Raw genomic sequence first — 17889 nt, 5'->3', positions numbered from 1 at the left:
GGCGTATTCACCTTTTGATTGGGACCGGCTTCCAACGCCGTCTGTGGGTCTTTCCCTTTCTATCTCGCACCTATAGTACGAGTATCACTTTTTGTTAGTCGGATATACATTCCGGCTTAAGACCTTTAGTCTTATTTTATAATCGCCACCTCGATTTACTTTAAAACCTTTAGTTTATAAAGTAATCTCTTTTCTTTTCTTTTTAAACCTTTATTTTAAAATATCTTTCTTTATAAGATAACCTATAGATATCTTATTCATAAAACCCTACGTTTCTTCTTCTTTAAGAAACGTATATTTTTCTTCTTTATTATTTAAGAATACTTATTATACTTAAATAATATTTATAACAAAGATTTTTATATATATCCACACATGTTTTTGAATATACATTTTTATTTTTTTCTTTTCTTTTCTTTGTTATTTATTCTTTTATTTATCGAGGTATCGAGTATTTACTCGACCTTAGGTTTTAAGCCTTTTCAATATTTTATTATTTTATTTGGGCATCATGCCTACCTTTTCTTGGCTTAATAAACCCTATACGCTTTAAGCAGCACTTCGTCGCCGCTTGATTCCCTTATCTTTTGGATCAACACCTTTTCCTTGCACGTAACTCGAGACACCAATACTTCACGTCACACACTTCGAGTTGATTGTTGGGATGTCGGGATTATAACACCTTCTTCTTTTGAACGTCGTCGGGTGGTGGCACGAATATCGAGGTAATAGGCACGGAATACGGGGAATCGGAGCACGGATTTCGAGGTAATCGATAATATGGTTTCTTAGGTGTAGAGAGATGTTAGAGAGAGAGTTAAATGTGTGAATTTTGGTGTGAAGGTGAGAGAACCCGTGACCTTCTATTTTTAGGCAAAAATTGGGGCCCGTCGCGGTACGCGATGGGTTTGTCTTTTGTCCCACCGCGTATCGCGATAGGACAAGAAAACAGAATTTTTATTTAAACCCTTGGAGTTTGGAATTTGGCAAGATTGATCCCTTGACTTTGGAAACTTGACATTTTTGGCTCGAAATTTCCGTGATGTTACACCAAACGAGAAGGCCAAGCCCGAGTCCGCACCACAATCCATTAACTACTCCAACTCATCCCGTCACAACAACAACAACAACAACAACAAGAAACCCAATACTAATTACCGAAACTATGCCGTTACCCAACCTCAACCACAACAACAAAATCAAACCCAAGCTCCAGCCCAAAACCGACGACCCTAAACCGGTACCGCCCCGCTATGCAATACTTTCCAACTTCACCACTCATCAAACATGCCTTGTCACCATTGTACCATTTGTAACCGACTTGGCCATCCCAGCACCACTTGCCGATCCGCCCAACGAACCCAACCTAACCAACCAAGAACCTTTCCCCAAAACCGATATGCACCATACCCACCAAACCAACCCCAACAACCCCGAGCTTGCTTCAATTGTGGCGATCGTAACCATTTTTGCAACAATTGTCCCCGATTAACCTTTGTCAATCAAGCCCAAACCGGGATTATACCATACTACCAAACCCAAGCCAATTAAGTTCAAACATATCGACCCCAACTTCTCCAACTCAATGCACCACTCATCCAACCCATCCAAGCTATACAAGCACCACCTCCGCCTCCACAACAAGCACCGCAAGTCAACCATGACAACCAAGGGCGAGCTTTTATGACAAATGCAAATCAAGTTCAAGTGACAAACGATGTCATGAACGGTATGTTTTTGGTGAACCATCATTTGGCTTCTATTTTATTTGATACTGGTGCCGATAGAAGTTTTATATCTTTGAAATTTGAATCGAAAATTGCTATGCCTCGAACCAAGCTTTCCCGACCGTTTTCCGTTGAAGTCGCCAATGGCAATTCTATTACCATCAACTGTCGTCCGCGATTGTGCCCTCATCCTTGCTAATCATAAATTCTCCATCAATCTCATCCCGATGCAAATGGGAAGTTTCGATGCCATAGTAGGCATGGATTTATTTTATGAAATGTTACAGGTTTGCATCTTGGTTGATTTGGGATTGTGAAGAAAACGTCATCAAGTCCTTTAGGATATTAGCAAAAATGAACAATATTTATTTACTATATTTTGTTATGTTTATCTTATGAACAAGTTTGTTATGTGACATTTTCGATGTTGTGAAATGAAATGAGTTTGTTAAATATTGTCGCTTTAATTAGTGTCATGTGCTTATGGGCAATCGTTACACTTTGGCATGTTCCGCCGCCTTTGGTCGGGGTGTGACAAATTGGGTAACGGTAGGTTGGGTGGCTTGAATTTGAGTTATCAGTTCGGGAATCAGGCATCAATGTATAATGTATATATGTGTGAACCCTCGGGTGGGCAAAAGTAAAATTGCACTAATTTTGACGTTATTTTACTAATCTCGTGAAAATAACGTTAAAAGTGGCGGAAGGTTAATCAGGCATCATGTGGTGGCGTTGATAGCCGAAAGACAAGGGCACATGCACCGATCAGCCGGTGTCCCGATGATTGAGTGCTATGTGCCTTATGTCCAAGGCTTGATGCAAAACTACTATCGAGCCGGGGGTCTCACCGGAAGCAGCCTCTCTATCCCTATGGGATAGAGGTAAGGCTGTCTACATCTTACCCTCCTCAGACCCTACCATAGCATTGCTATTGGTGGGATATACTGAGTACGATGATGATGATGATGATGATGATGATGATGATGAGTTCGGGAATCACAACGGCGATTTCTCTAGCAACCATAGCGGCCATCCGACGACCGGATTTAGTCTTGCGAGTGTGGCGATGAAGAGGAGGCATTCTAAAATAATAAAATAGAAATGACATAAGTTTGGGGTAATTGATATAAGTATGAGGATAATGAGTAAACATGAGGTTTTAATGATTGTGAGTCCTAGAGTTATGAGGATGAAGATGTTAGAAAAAAAAACTTTCATTTGTTAGTAAATAAATAGATGAAATGTTATATAATTTAAATCTTTAAGATTTGAAAATAATGCGTTAGGATTTAAAAGCGGGAAAACTTGCATGAACCACCATGACTTGTTGTCCCAATATTAATTCCAAAATCATGGTAAGGTGGGGAGTTGAACATGTGCACGTAATCACCGTGGTTTACACGTTTTGTCCCAAATATCGTAATAATAACAACAAATAAACAATGAGGCAATCGAGATGTTGAAAACATTAGTCCATGTATCACCGTGGCTCTTATGCTTCCAACAAAAATATGATGAGACAACCGGAATGCTTGCATTGGACAACTTAACGTTGTTGGCGTGTATAACACGGTTCGTTGTCCCAGAATACGAACACTACAATTCAATCATCCCTGGTAAGTAAATCACCTTCAATTCTTGGAATCTTTTTGTCAAATGATCGGTTCATAGTGTTCCGCCCCCTATTGTGGCTACAAACCCGTTATAGAGTTAAGATTTAAGGAGATTATAGTCAACGGGATCCAAATTAAGTTTGTGATCCATAAAAACATCATAAAGGCCTACTTTTTGAGGTAAGGTAAGGATACCTTGGAATACTATGAGAGTGTGTGCATGTGTATATTTGTGGGATTAAATGAAATAAATAAGTAAATAAATATACAAGTGTAATGAACAATCAAGTAGGGTAACGCATATAAGCAACACGTATAAGGACCCTAAAGCAAAACTATACTAGGCTGTTACGTCTAACCGCCTATCCTATAGTCTTGGCTCTGATACCAATCTGTCAAACCCCGACCAAAGACGGCGGAACATGCCGGGATGCAACGGATTGCTCAAGAACACAAAGCACTATTAAAGTGACAATATTTAAACAACTCGTTAATTTCATTCAATCATCAAAAGTAACACATCTTGTTCATACAAAATAACACCAAATATAAGAATTTAATTGTTCATTCTTCTAATGACCTAAATGGTCTCAAAATAAGATAGCATCTTCAAACTCAATAAACCAATAATCAAACCTGTAAAAATGCATAAAATAATATTTGTAAACACGAATGTTGGTGAGCAATTTCATAATTTTGAGTATATATAATATGAGGCAAAATCCACACTCGTATATGAAACTATAAATAAAAGAAACAATTACGGTATATAAATCATAAATAAATGAGGATCCCTTCTAATCGGTAACAACCGACATACTCGGATAATGATACCCTATTCTACTAGCACAAGACTAAAGTAGTTAGGGGTGCGTATGATCATACTTATTGTGACTCAACAACAACATAAAAATAAACACTCGTGCACGTAAAGCATATGAGACATATAACACACAATAGAGCAAGTATTCTAGTATCATACATCCTAAAGTTTGTGGTTTGAGGATCGAGTAATATAAATCATTCTTGTTTTGAATAAATATGCATGTACCCCCCAAAGTATAAAAATGAAAACGGGGGATGAAATGTACTCACATGAAATAAGTAATTTGAAGGATTAGTTTGCGATAAAACGGAAAGGTAAGTTCAACGAGCAAGCCCTAGATTAAAAAGGGTCTTGAGTTAGTAGATGGACTTAAAAGCTTTAAAGTAAAATAACATGACAAGTAAGATAAATAATTAAAGTTTGAGGGTTTAAGTGTAAATACAAAAGAATTAAAGTAATGGTTTTAGAAAAGTAAGCTTACTCGAAATCGGGTCTCGGTATTCTATTCATTAGTTTTACTTAACCTTTGTTAAGTAAATATTTGGGTATAATTTATGCTCTTGCAAGACCCTTTGTTAAATAGATACTAAGACGAGATTTTACGAGTGTTCGTATTTGTCGGTTCGAGTCTTGATAATTGGTCAAGCCCGAAGTCGAGATTCCAAAGTGATAAATGTTATGAGATAACTCAATGAAATCAAAAGAAACTTAACCAAGTGTATAGTTCTAGTAGGAAGAACCTTAACGTCCGTTAAGCGAGTATTTGGCTTTGTCGGTCCAAACTTGTTATAAGATCAAGTTGGATCCGACATACCAAGTACTTTGAGAAAACAATTTAAAATTAGTTTATAATATAGTTCTAAGTAAAATATGAGATTCGGTGGCCCAAAACACACTAGTGTGTCTTAAGCGAGTGAACTCGGTTTAGTTCGGTCATGGTTCGGTCCTTGACTCGGAATAAGACCGAGGATGGTTACCACATACTCAATACCACAAAACTTTATTAAAATAACTTAGAAATGATAATACTCAAGTCTTACATACAACATGTTAAAAATAAAGTATTTAAACAATAGTTCGGTTTTGGTTCGGTCCTTGACTCGGAATGAAATCGAGGATGGTTGCCACATACCCAATACCATAGAACTCATTAAAATGATTTGGAAACTAAAGTAATTAGAAACTAAACAACATTAGTAAGATCGCATAAATTAGAGCATAAATTAAAGTGTTTAATCAAGGACTATAATAGTCCTCCATGAAGCCTTGCCTAGCAATACATCTAAACCGACATGGCTGGAGAAGGGAAAGCCAAGGAAACAAGGGTAGTATATTTTAAACAAGCTATAATAAAAAGCTTTGACTAACAAAAATTAGTTACAAACAAATATTAAAAGTAGTTTGACCTTGAGAAGTTAAACTACCAAGTGTTTGAAGAAAGAATACTTAGATCTAGATTGAGGAGAGTTTGAGGTGAATGAGCTAACCCAAATGGGATGCATTGGTTTTGTTTACATAGGAAAGAGTGAAGGGTTGGCCATAATGTTTCTTTCAAGAGTTAAATGCTTTTGTTATTTGACAATTTTTAGTCCCTTAAGTTTGTTTTAACTCGTTTTTAGCCAAAAAAAAGGGTGTTTTAACGTACCAAAAGAGATGATTTCTTGATCCGACAATTGTGTAACATAAACAAACATAAAACCCAATATTTTATTAATAACGAAAGGTCCCAAAACGGGTCGGGTTTCCGATACAAAAACAAATACAAGTTAAACCGAAAATGACGAATGTCACATTAGGCTCCTTTAAAGTTTTTCTAAAAAATAAACAAGTTTATGTTTTAAACGAATTTTGGTTCATTTAAGGTATTGCACGAGCTTGCCAAGCTTAAGCTAGTTTAAAGTTTTTTGAAAATAATTATAAAGGTTTATAAATTATTTAGTAAGTAATAAAGTAGTCGATCCAAGCTTACAAAACGATGTACAGTTCGTGCTTTAGAAAAAGAGCTCAAAATGAGCCAAACTTGATCTCTCATTAGTCAAAACAAGCCGAGCTCGAACTTGGCTCATTTACACCCATAGTTGTGAATGGGGTATTTAATTTAAACGAGCCGAGTTCAAGCTTTCGTAAGTCAAAACATGCTTAGTTGAGCTCGGCTTAGTGTGAGTCCATAGATTATGCTTCTTGAAAATTATTCTCGCGTTTTGGTGAGTAAAATTCACAAATCCAAGCACATGACCAGATTGATGTTAATGAGTTGAATAATAGAGAAATACTTATTCACATAGAGTTAGTTATGCATTTAAGGGCGTACTTGGTGCACTAGCTCTCGTGTTTGTGTAGGGGCCGGATCGATTCGCTATATGATGTACGCATTTTTACCCTACACTTTTTTGTGTAAGAGGATATTTTCACAGCTTAAACTTGTGACCTCCAGGTAATAAAGCAAGAACCTTACCAGTTGATTCAAGGTCTACCCTCTTAATTTATGCATTTAAGGTGTTTGATAATATGCTTGATCGAAATCGTGAATCTTGTTCTACATAGAGAATAGGTGTCAATAGTGTGTTCAAAATAACCGAAGACCAAACAAAACCAAATCTGAATCCCAAATTTGATTTTTGATTTGAAAAGGGGGCTGCTATTTAGACACCCTTCGACTCTTTAGAGAGGTGTACGTAAAAGAGAATGTATATAAATAGGGTAAATAACCGAATTACAAAACAATACTATGCATTCCTTACATGTAACGTACAACACATCAATGCACAGATGGAACTTTATCTCATTGATCTTTAGTAAAGTGTTTGACAGCTGCTTATCATTTCTATATACGAATAATATTCCACAAATCACAGCAAAACTAAATGGCTAGGAAAATGACACGTCCTCCACAAAAGTGCTAAAGTTGTATGCCAGCTTGCTTCAACAACTTACGAGACCACGTGTAACCCTCTTATTGGGTGAGTCGTCTGACGTGTACAAGATTATCTACTGGCCCATACACGAAATTTGGTATCCTACTTGTACAGGATAGGGTTGAAATGAAGCATGTGGTGCACATGCATCCTGCTAACCATTTATATAGGACTCAAAGATCAAACCTTTAATCATCTTGCATTGATCTATCATTTTTTTTGTTACAAGAATCAACAACAATGGAGGCTTGCTGTCTTTCTTCAAATTCATTCACTAAATCAATGGAAGCTGTCATCCCATTCCCATCCATCAAATCAAGAATCTTTTTGCAACCCAAGAGACCATCTTCCAATTTTCACTTCAAGAAAACCAACACATGTAAGTTTTCTTTTCAACAAATAAATATTCACTGTATAATGCCAGTTATAGTAAATTTATGGATAGGGTTTCATGAGGGTCAATCTCTGAGAATCGTTAAATATTTGTAAAAGCCGAAGGTGAAAAAAAGTTGGCCCTTAAGTAAAAAAGTTTTTTATTAGATTTAAACGATTAAATTTTTAGATGGGTTTAGTTGATTATGATTTGGGTTGTGTAATAAAAAAATTATATAAAAATATAGGCTTAAGTTTAGTAATTGACTTTAAACATAATTTTTTTCAAATATATATATATAAGTTTAAGAAATAATCGGGTCTACTGGGTGATCGGGCCGGGAACAGCCCCCCCCCCCCCCCCCCCTCTCAAAGCCGGCTTTGATCCCAAAATATAAAGATACTGCTTTCACCGTCACATGCACAAGTAATTAAATTTATAATTACTTTTTTTATCATATAGGCTGTCAATCTCAATCAAATTCACCATCTCCATCATCCAGAGACGAGGAAAACATGTTTCTTGATGCCGATTGGCGGTCATTCAGAGCAAGATTGGTGGCCGGAGAACAAGCATTAAGCTCACAAGAATCTTCTCTAGCCACCAATCCAGACAGCATGGTGAACCAATCACCATCTGTCTTAGTCGGTTCCATGGCATGAGCCCGAAAAAGGTTGCTTACTGATTGCAACCGAGAAATTAGATGGGGTCCACATATTTGAAAGGACAGTGGTCCTTCTGCTATCAACGGGCCCAGTGGGCCCAACTGGTATCATACTCAACCGCCCTTCGCTAATGTCGATCAAAGAGACAAGGTCAACCGCACTAGACGTGTCGGGGATGTTTGCTGACCGACCGTTGTTCTTTGACGGCCCCTTGAGGAAGGGTTGTTTTTGGTGAGAGGGGGTGAAGGGGTTAGGAATAGTGGGGTGTTTGATGAAGTAATGAATGGGTTGTATTATGGGACCAAAGAGAGTGTAGGGTGTGGTGTTGGGATGGTTAAGAGGGATGTGGTTAGTGTGGATGAGTTTAGGTTCTTTGATGGGTATTGTGGGTGGGAGAAAGAGCAACTGAGAGATGAGATCCGGGCCGGGTATTGGTCCGTTGCCGCCTGTAGTCCGGACGTAGTTGGGCTTGCAACTGTGGGAAGTGTTGGGCTTTGGGAAGAGGTTCTTAGGCTTATGGGTCAGAAGAAAGTTTGGTAATTTCTATAGCCTACACTTTTGAATCAGATATGTAAATTGTGATGTTGCAGAATGTATGTATTGGTGCATTATATCTTGCTAACAATTTGACTGAATGAGATATTATATTTCATTTTACATGTTTCTTTTATCTCCCAACCAACTTACTGTACTACACAAAATTGTCAAACTGAGTAGCATATGTTAACCATGTAACTGGTCATTTTGATGCATCTGAATTGAAGGTAATCAATAAAAGTTCTCGTGTACATAAAAGATATACGCGTAAAATAGTTAGAAAGTAATAGCTAAAAGTATGCGTATGTAGCTTTAGCACTGATTAACCCACAAGAGTTGACTACAAGCGTTTTCGCAGAGCTGTGATCGTATGCTCCCAAGGGGAGTATGAGTCTTGCTGGTAGACTCATATACCAAGCAGTCAAACACGGGTTGTTTAGTAACCCATTACATGCAGCTCCGAGACCAAATCTTAACAAGTAAAATTAAGTCTCAAGCTTTGCATATAATAAGGGATCCAGATATGCTTATAGCTGATGTGAATTTTTAAAACTAACTACATAAGTTGCAAATTACCACAACAGATCTTATTAAAACAAAGATTTGATGAGATGTTCAACTGATGCTACTCTTAAGATCTAAATACTAAGCTAATTTAGTAATCAAAGCTAATTAAAACGAAGACATATTGGATTCGTTTCAACATATCAAGCAGATCAGAGTATTGTGAATTTAGAAGCAGTTATACTCTACTACGGGTTGCAACCAATATTTGAGTTGTCAATCAATAGACTTGAGCTATCTATGAGTACTGTGAATACACATTGGACTCATTTAAGATGAGTCTATCCACTCAAGTCCACCACGCGGATTAAAAAAATTTAGTCGTTTTAAAAAAAGAAAAACAAAAGTACCTACCCACCTCACCCATCCCCGTGTTAAAATGAGTCATTATCAAAAACTAACCCAAGGGTGGGATGGGTGCGAATTTTATTTTCTTTTTAAAACGACTTGTTTTAATTATGGACTCGTGGGTTCTTTTTTCCGAAAACAACTCATTTTGGGTGGGTGGTGTTGCCATGTGGTGGCGACGGCGACACATGACTGTAGTGTCGATGTTAGTGGCGGATTGTCGTGGCAGTGGCCACAGGTGATGATCATTGTGGTGCTAACCCATTTGGACCGAAGTTTTAAATAGTTACCCGTTTTGACCCACCAACTAACTCAAGGCAGCCTAATTTGACTCAATGACTAATTTGAGGTAACTCAAACGAACCCATATACAATTTAGTATTGCCTAAATTAATATGATTGCCACCTATAAAAAAAGCTTATCTTCACTTAACATTGAAACCAGTTCCGCGCACAGTTATGAGTGTTAACAAATCTAGCCTTTTGTCAAACTGCTAGAATCGACTACAGGTCTCTAAAAGAAGCATATGTTACTTGCAGAGGGCATAGTAGGAGTTCAACCAACATTGCACATGAGTATGCAAAGCAACTGTATCCAAACTTTTAATAAATACATCTGTCAAATTGTACACCATTCATAGCATGTTGAAACTTATGATTGCAACTCTTTCAACCCATGTTTTAGTACCAAAACCTTGATGCTAATAAATACAAGAAATTACTGTCTACAAGTAAACTCTAACCAATCAAAGGCCCGGTACCATCTGGTGACTGGATTGAAAACTTAAAATTGCTTTGCATATCCATATCATCACCATGTTGCTTCCTTTGTTGTGACTTTACAAATTCTTCAATCCTCTGCTTCAATTCAGTGTCTGGAATAAGCATGTCCGGTGTAAGATGTGAGCGATTGAATGGATCCGTCTGCAATTTAATAAAATCATTAAAAAATATATATAACAATTAGATTAGAATATGTTACAAAGATTAAAGAGTTACCGCGTCGCTTAAAAGATGCCTCTGAATCACTGGCCGGTCCACTATGATTCTTGAAGATGGTAAGATAACTGGATCTTTCATCAGAGTGTACTGCAATTTCAACATTCATAAAGCTTGTTACATCTAACACATCTGTGTATGTATGTGTGTATGTATATGTATATGTATATGTATGCGTGTGTGTGTATACCTGGATTGGATCAAGGAATTCATCTGGAATGTCTCCAAGAATAGCTTCAGCATCTATGGCTTCAGAAGCTGCAGCTTTAGCCTTTCTACCAAGATCTTCAAACGCCTGTATGATTCTTGGATCTTCACCTATTCTTCTAAGAACATTTGCAGCTTCTGTGAATAACTGCACATGAATCATAATTATTATAAAGAAACAGAGTGGGCCGTTGTTCCACAAATATGAAAATCTTAAAAACGCACCTGATCATTATAAGACCGACCATCCTTTGTAATGGCAGATGGGAAAATATTCTCGTGATCACCCCTTGCCAGATGAACATATATGTTCACAATCTTCAACATAAGAAATAATTAGACATCATATGCTTTAAAAAACGATAAGCAACAAACAAATAATAAGCAATAAGAATAACAATAATAATAAAGCAAACCTGCTTTAGCAACTGTTTTGGGCGAAACTCGTATTTTTCAGGATCCTTCAAGCTTAAAGATTTTCTTTGTGGGCCCACAAGTTGTAACAGGAAGTAATTCAACATGCTGGCAACTCTTTCAACCTGCAAAAATAAGCAACCGCGTTTAAAATATAAACAAACACATTTGATACTATTGCATGCTAGAGATAAAAAGATACCATTTCGGGTAGCAAAAAAGGAGCTGTAATTTGCTCCGTGGTGAAAGCTAGCATGCTCACATCTTCCATGGCCAACTTCATGTCAACCCTAATCATCTATATACAAAACAACCCAGTTTCATTAATAAGTATTCATAATCACATATACATGATATATATGTATGTGTGTGTGTATAATACAGATGGAGGTTCAAATACAAAGCCTAGATTTCCTAGGAAAGACTATTAATTACTGATTAATAATAATCAATGAACGAGAACAAAGTGTTGGAGTGACAATTGTTGATTTTATTCAAATTTCCCCACTTGTATTAAACGTAAATAACTTTTTCATACGCTGTTAACTTTTAACTAAAATTACACCATAAAATCGACCATTTCTTATCTTTAATGTGAGAACAGTATTGCTATATTTAAAAAAAATGTCACTGTGCTGTTTTACCATATAAATGTTTGAAAATTGAGTCGTTTTACCATACAGCTGTGCTGTTTTACAATTATAGCGAACATTGGGCTGTTTTACAATTATTTTACAATTGTAAATGGTAAATCAGAACAATGCTTGCTATAATGGAAAACAACAGTTACATGAAAAACAGCACAATACTGGGAAAAAATATAAAATATACATACCCAACTTAGAGATTAAAAAATGCTCGATTTTATGTAGTTTAGAAAAACAAAACCCGTATTACAAAACTATTTACGTTTATAAAAGTAGGAAATGAAAAGGGTTAAAAAGTACTTAAATGCCCTTGACGTTGATTTATCCCAGCACCAGATGTCACTATATTATGTTATATTTGAAAGTGTAGCTATAAAAACGAACATTTTCTTGAGAGTGGAAAAGTCTAGTTCTCTCTTGCCTCTCTTGTGCAGGCCTTTGTTCCCATTCAACCGTGTTAGACATCTCGGCCTCCAGTTCTTTATGTTCGAGAATCTTGTTAAGACTTTCATCAAGAAGAAATATACTGTCGTTTATTAAGAAGTTCAAAAAGTTCAAGTAAACACCCTTTTCCTCTTCTTTCGCAATCTGAGACCAAAAAAATAATTAAACGATTTATATAAACTGTAACTAAAGTTGTTAAAAAGTGATTGAAACTTAAAATTACCTGTTTCCAAGCATTCTGGTGTACAGGAACCTGCCAAAGATATTCTAGAAGCTCGGCAATGTTATGTCGGATGTTAAATTTGTCATAAAACTGCACAAAAGTCAAACGTCAGTCAAATAGTCAAATATTGATAGTTTGACGGAACAAGACAGCATATATGCCTCTAAACAGTCCAAACGCTCAGTGAAGCATTCGGCTAGAAATTCGTTTATGTTCATTTATTTGACAAACGAACATGATCCTTTTTTTGTCCATTTAGTTAAATAAAGAGCATGACCACGTGTCTCCTTCTTTCATTTGTGTTCTTGAATGTTCGTTCACTTAATTCGTTTATGTTCATTCGTTTTTGTTCGTTATTTACGTTTGTTTAAGTTCACTATATTCACTCAAATTTCTTTCTTAAACCCATTAGAATTTAGTCTAGTTTTATAAAATTAAAATATCAGCAATTACAATTTAGTAAAATTTCATTAACTTTTAGCTCAACAGATTAATGTTCACAATTACTTTTAGTTGATGTTTATTCAGTTAGGTTCAATCATGATTGTTCGTCTATCTTCAGTTATGTTCATTTGTTTATGTGTGCACACGTTCATGAAGCGTTCCTTTATACCGCTAACAAACAAATGAACGAACACGTTCATTTTCTATCATTTGTTAGGTAAAAGTTCAACGAACGAACACGAGCACTCTTGTTTACAGGCCCAACAGTATGTTATGAGCCCTAAAACTAAATTTCAGAAACAATCACCTGAGTGTGTGAGCCCGTGAACTCTATATCAACATAAAGCTTCAAAAGATTTCTCACAAGATACTGGATAGATAATTGGTGCCCCTCAAAAAGTGAACTTGTGGCAGATGATGGGTCACTGCAGACAAAAAGTATATAAAAACTGTAGTTCCAAATTTGATCTTCATATTCAAAACAAAAGACGATATAATATAAATCATAAAAAGTACCTCCTACGTGGCATCCAGCAGTTTAATACTTCAACCATTTTCGCTCTTAAATAGGGATTTCTAATATACTCGGGACTTGCCATAAACATGATAATGAAGTTCATAAAATCATCCTACAAATTAATGGCATAAACCTATAAAGAAATAACAATAACAGTATCAGTCAAACGGTTAAGTATAAAATTCTTATTACCAGCTTCACGCCATCTAACGCGTGTGGAATTCGAGAAGCAAAGATAAGCAATTCCATTGCATCTTCCACAAAATGTTCAGGCATACATGCAAATTCCATAGGGCAAGGTTGTGATAAAGGCATTTTGAAACCGCCAATACGATCTACCAACCAAACTACCATTAACTGATAGAATGATAGTGCTTGTTGAAGAAGTCCTCCATCCTAAGATACAGAAACAGAGTATAGATTGTTCAAAAGGGATTGGTACACGTAAACATGTGAAAAGACGATTTTACCCTCAGTATCTGAGCTTCATAGCATAGTTTCTCCTGTGTGAATGATTCGATTTCTTTCTCCAGTCGAGCGACTTCCTGGGCCAGTCGAGGTGAAGGCGTTTGTTCTTGCATGGTTTTTAAGGTTGCCAGATTATCCTCATATCTTGAAATGTCCTGCAAATGATCATAATTAACACAATTAGGCTTGTAAATGAAACAAACGAGTTTGTTTAACTTTGATTGAAAACGAACAGTTAGATGAATAGGTGTTCTTGTTCGTGCTCGTTAAGAAAATTGAACATTAAACTAATGATTCAATAACTTAAATGAACCAACATAACTGAACAAAGATGCACAAACATAACCGGATCAAGACTCTTTAAAAGTAATGTCAAAAACAATGTGTTGGGCTTAAAAAGTTTTTGTAAGTATGCTAAGTTTTAATGAGTCAAAAGATTAGATGAATATCGCAAACTAACAAACATAAATGAACGTAAGCGCACGGACATAAACGAGTTTAAATGAATTTTCATTAAGAAACATAAATGAACAAAAGGGACATGTTTTCATGTTTATTTGTTTAACCAATGAACAAAAATTTGAGTTCATGTCCGTTCGTTTATTAAATCAAAAAACTTCCAGCCAAACAGTTCGCGAGCTGTTCACTGAACGTTCTGCTCGTTTAAAGGCCTAATTGCAGTGCATATTACCTGTGCAAGATGCTTGAAGTCTGAAAAGGCTTTCAGCAACCCTAAATTCAGAACCCGTGCAGTCATAAAGAAGCATTCACAAATAAATGAGTAACTTGCTGATTGACGTTGACTTGAACTTGTTTCTTGGGAATCACTAGTGTTGGTTGAATTATTTTTATTCAACCATTCAGTAACTTCCTCAGAAGATGCATGAAGGGCAGTTAATTCTCTGTATCAAGTTCAGATTCACAGTCAAAATAATATTATGACATAATTTGTATTCAATAAAGTATCTTACTTGAAATCCAAACGAGATCCAGAAAACACATATTTAGGATCAATTTTATCTTTCTTTGTTGAATTTGCATCCAAGAAAGGCTCACACAGTCGAAGCATAACAGCACTAAGATTCACAAACATGCCCGAACTTGCAGATGATATTGGATCAACCTATCATCAGTTGCAAATTATTCAACAATAAAAAAAAAGAAAGAAAACCATCACTCTCTATGTATATAAACTGTCACTCTCACAAAATACTAGCCTGTATATGAGCCCGTGATGCATTTTTGTTAATCACTTCTGCAATATACTGCAACACATTCTCTCGTGTACTTGTGTTCTTAAGAAGAGACCTAAGAACTTCAGCCAAACCATCATATAAGTTATTCATAACAGTTTTTATCGTAGTGAACGAAGATAAAAGATCCGCAGGCCTTCGCGTTGACGATTCCGAAAAGCACTGTTCACTGCAAATCAAAAAACACAAACTTTCACAATAACAAATCCAAACAAGCAAAAAAACTCACGAAAAACAGTCTAAAACTCACCCAACATCAGGCTGCCCTTTGAAAATACTCTGATCCGGAAGCGCACTAACATGAAAAAACGGTCCCAAAATGCTCGTCATCTCAATCACCCTCCCGTTCAAATACGCGCCTTTCGGAATCCACCACGGATGATTCACCAACGCCCGAGCACCAACCGGAAAGCTTATCAAATACATCAGCGCGCGCAACGGCTGCTGAAAGTTTCCAAGCGCAGAACACTTCAACACAATCCCTCTCAAATCCTCGTACAACTGCTTCAATATCGGCTCCACCGACTCATAATCCTCGTAATCCCTAAACAAATCATCTAAAAAACCAGGACACGAAACACCGGCACTGCTCATACCAGCACCAGCACCAAAGGCATCAATTGAGCTTGACACCTCAGCGAAAACCAAAGGCAGCAAAGGGGAAACATTGGACTTACTCCTCTCGGCATCGGGGAACATATCGGGATTAGTTAGATGAATCTTACAGTAGGAAACCGATAGCTTCTTGACCTGATTAACAACAAGCTCCATCTGAGCCCTAACTGACTTATCCTTCATATTAGCAATCTTCTTCAACTCGTCATTCGCACGACGGTATATTCCGACTAGGTATTGAAAGGGTGGTTCAGCATTCATATTAATATTGGTACCTGAGAGACGATCGACGAGGACTCGTTCGATGACGTCTTTGTTGAGCCTGAGTTCGCCGCCTTCGCTGAGGATCTCAGCTGCCGTCATCTCCAAGTAAACGAGCCTAGAGTCGTTGGTCATGGAATCGGTTAGGGTTACGAGAAGGATTTTGCGGAGGATTATGTCCTCGATTTGTTCAGGCGATCGGTGTGGTTTGATGGTGGTAGCCATCGTTATGTTATCAATTTGATTTGATTGAAGAAAAGTGTGTGTGTGTGTGAGATAAGTTATTAATATTATTATTATTATTATTATTAAGGTAAGGTAAGGTAAGGTATTTTAAACAAGAAGAAGAAGAAGAAGATGATGATGAAGAAAAGATTGTCAACAACAAACCTCTCTAAAAACTTGCCTTCGGAGACAAAGGATAGATCGTTGGAATTATTAATTCTATTTATTTTTGTTATAGATATATGTTTATACTTATCATATTATTTATTTGAATCATCATGATCATAATTACTGTTAAGAGTTATAAAATCGATTAGATTTGTGTTGTATATTATATACACTTGATCAATTAATGAAATATTTTCATTTTTAATTTTCATTTATTTCTAGTATTGTTTAGCTATTAGGCTTGTTTATGATTTTCCATCAAAACTAAAATATTCTTTCTTGGTATTTTGTGTTGTTACAATCGGAAGCGTTCGCTACGATTTTGTTGGTAAGTGTTTAATTAGGCCGGTGTTGTTTCTCTAAATTCGAATGTAATTGTTTGGATCTTTGATAGATCGGTTTGAATTTTGTAATTACAAGGAGTTTAATTGCTTTGTGGGAGGATATGGTATAATATGTCTCAAAAAATGGGTACATGAATCTAAAATTTTTATTTCAATAATAAATTGCCATAATTAGAGTTAATTATTTAGATGGTCCTTTATGGTTTACACTAATTTTTTTAGTTTTGGTCTCCACTTTAGACAAATCATAGTGAAATTACACATTTAGTCTAATAGTATGTCAAAATGTAACATTGTTGGTCCCTAAATTGAATGGACATTAACCTTAATTGTTAAATATTAATAAATGACTAAAATATTAGTGTATAATAGAAACAAATCATGACATACCCTAAAGTTGTCAACCCCCCCCCCCCCCCCCCCAAACGACTTCTTCATCTCTGGAAAATGACTCACAACTTCTTAGTCTCCACAATTATCTACTTTGAAAACCTTAACTTTGTATGGAAATTAGTTTTCACGAGAGTTAACAAAACCAGCAATCCATAGTAAATTTCAGACTTAGTTTTTGAATGGTAGAACCATGTGATCAGAGAATAGTGTAATATAAGCAAATTAGTATGCAGCCCCCCTCCACGACTTCTTCATCTCTAGCAAATGACCCATCGCATCCCCCTCCAGAACTTTTTCATCTCCGCATCTTCTTATCTAGTTTGAAAAACCTTATCAAAATTAGTTTTGCATAAAAGTTAAGGAAAACCATCAAATTCAAACTTGGTTTTCAGATGATAGAAACATTTGAACCAAGAATAGTCATCAATGAATATAGCATAGTACCACTAGACCACTAACCATACATTGTATGAAGTAATATGTGCGGTCCTCCAAGTGTCACAATGAATTAGATCTAAAACAATTTTATGCAATTTAAAAAGAACATCAAAGGAAACTTAACCAAGTCTACTATGCAAGGATGCTTTAAGATGGTGTAATGAGATAGAGGCCACAAATATTCCTTGTTCTTCCTGAAGAATATAGAAACCATTTTCACATGTTCCTCATGCTAAATGTTAAAGAATGTATTAAACAATA

The 17889-nt window shown here is 36.2% G+C and overlaps 1 protein-coding gene and 1 pseudogene across 2 annotated transcripts; one reads left to right on the top strand and one right to left on the bottom strand.

Annotated features, from left to right (window-relative positions):
- The first annotated feature begins 7319 nt into the window (after positions 1–7319).
- On the top strand, positions 7320–8873 carry LOC143548443 (uncharacterized; annotated as a pseudogene). Its single transcript, XR_013137955.1, has 2 exons — positions 7320–7460; positions 7917–8873. The product of XR_013137955.1 is annotated as an uncharacterized LOC143548443 (transcript).
- Positions 8874–9988: 1115 nt separating this feature from the next.
- Positions 9989–16322, bottom strand: LOC143548449 (putative ubiquitin conjugation factor E4). The gene is made up of 16 exons (XM_077039614.1): positions 15435–16322; positions 15149–15353; positions 14903–15054; positions 14623–14833; positions 13934–14086; positions 13656–13859; positions 13463–13575; positions 13254–13371; positions 12503–12592; positions 12220–12423; positions 11391–11486; positions 11191–11313; positions 11000–11092; positions 10758–10922; positions 10568–10657; positions 9989–10492 (listed from the first exon to the last, which is right to left on the bottom strand). Exons 1-16 carry the CDS (start codon positions 16283–16285, stop codon positions 10307–10309), a joined length of 3054 nt encoding a protein of 1017 aa, XP_076895729.1. The 5' UTR covers positions 16286–16322; the 3' UTR covers positions 9989–10306.
- Positions 16323–17889: the final 1567 nt, after the last annotated feature.

Source organism: Bidens hawaiensis, unplaced genomic scaffold (assembly GCF_021521415.1).
Source record: "Bidens hawaiensis isolate Kalapana, Puna unplaced genomic scaffold, B.hawaiensis_p1.1 tig00015127_1, whole genome shotgun sequence".
NCBI lineage: Eukaryota > Viridiplantae > Streptophyta > Magnoliopsida > Asterales > Asteraceae > Bidens > Bidens hawaiensis.
The sequence above is the reverse complement of the archived record's forward strand: the minus strand, read 5'-3'. Positions and strand labels throughout refer to the sequence as shown.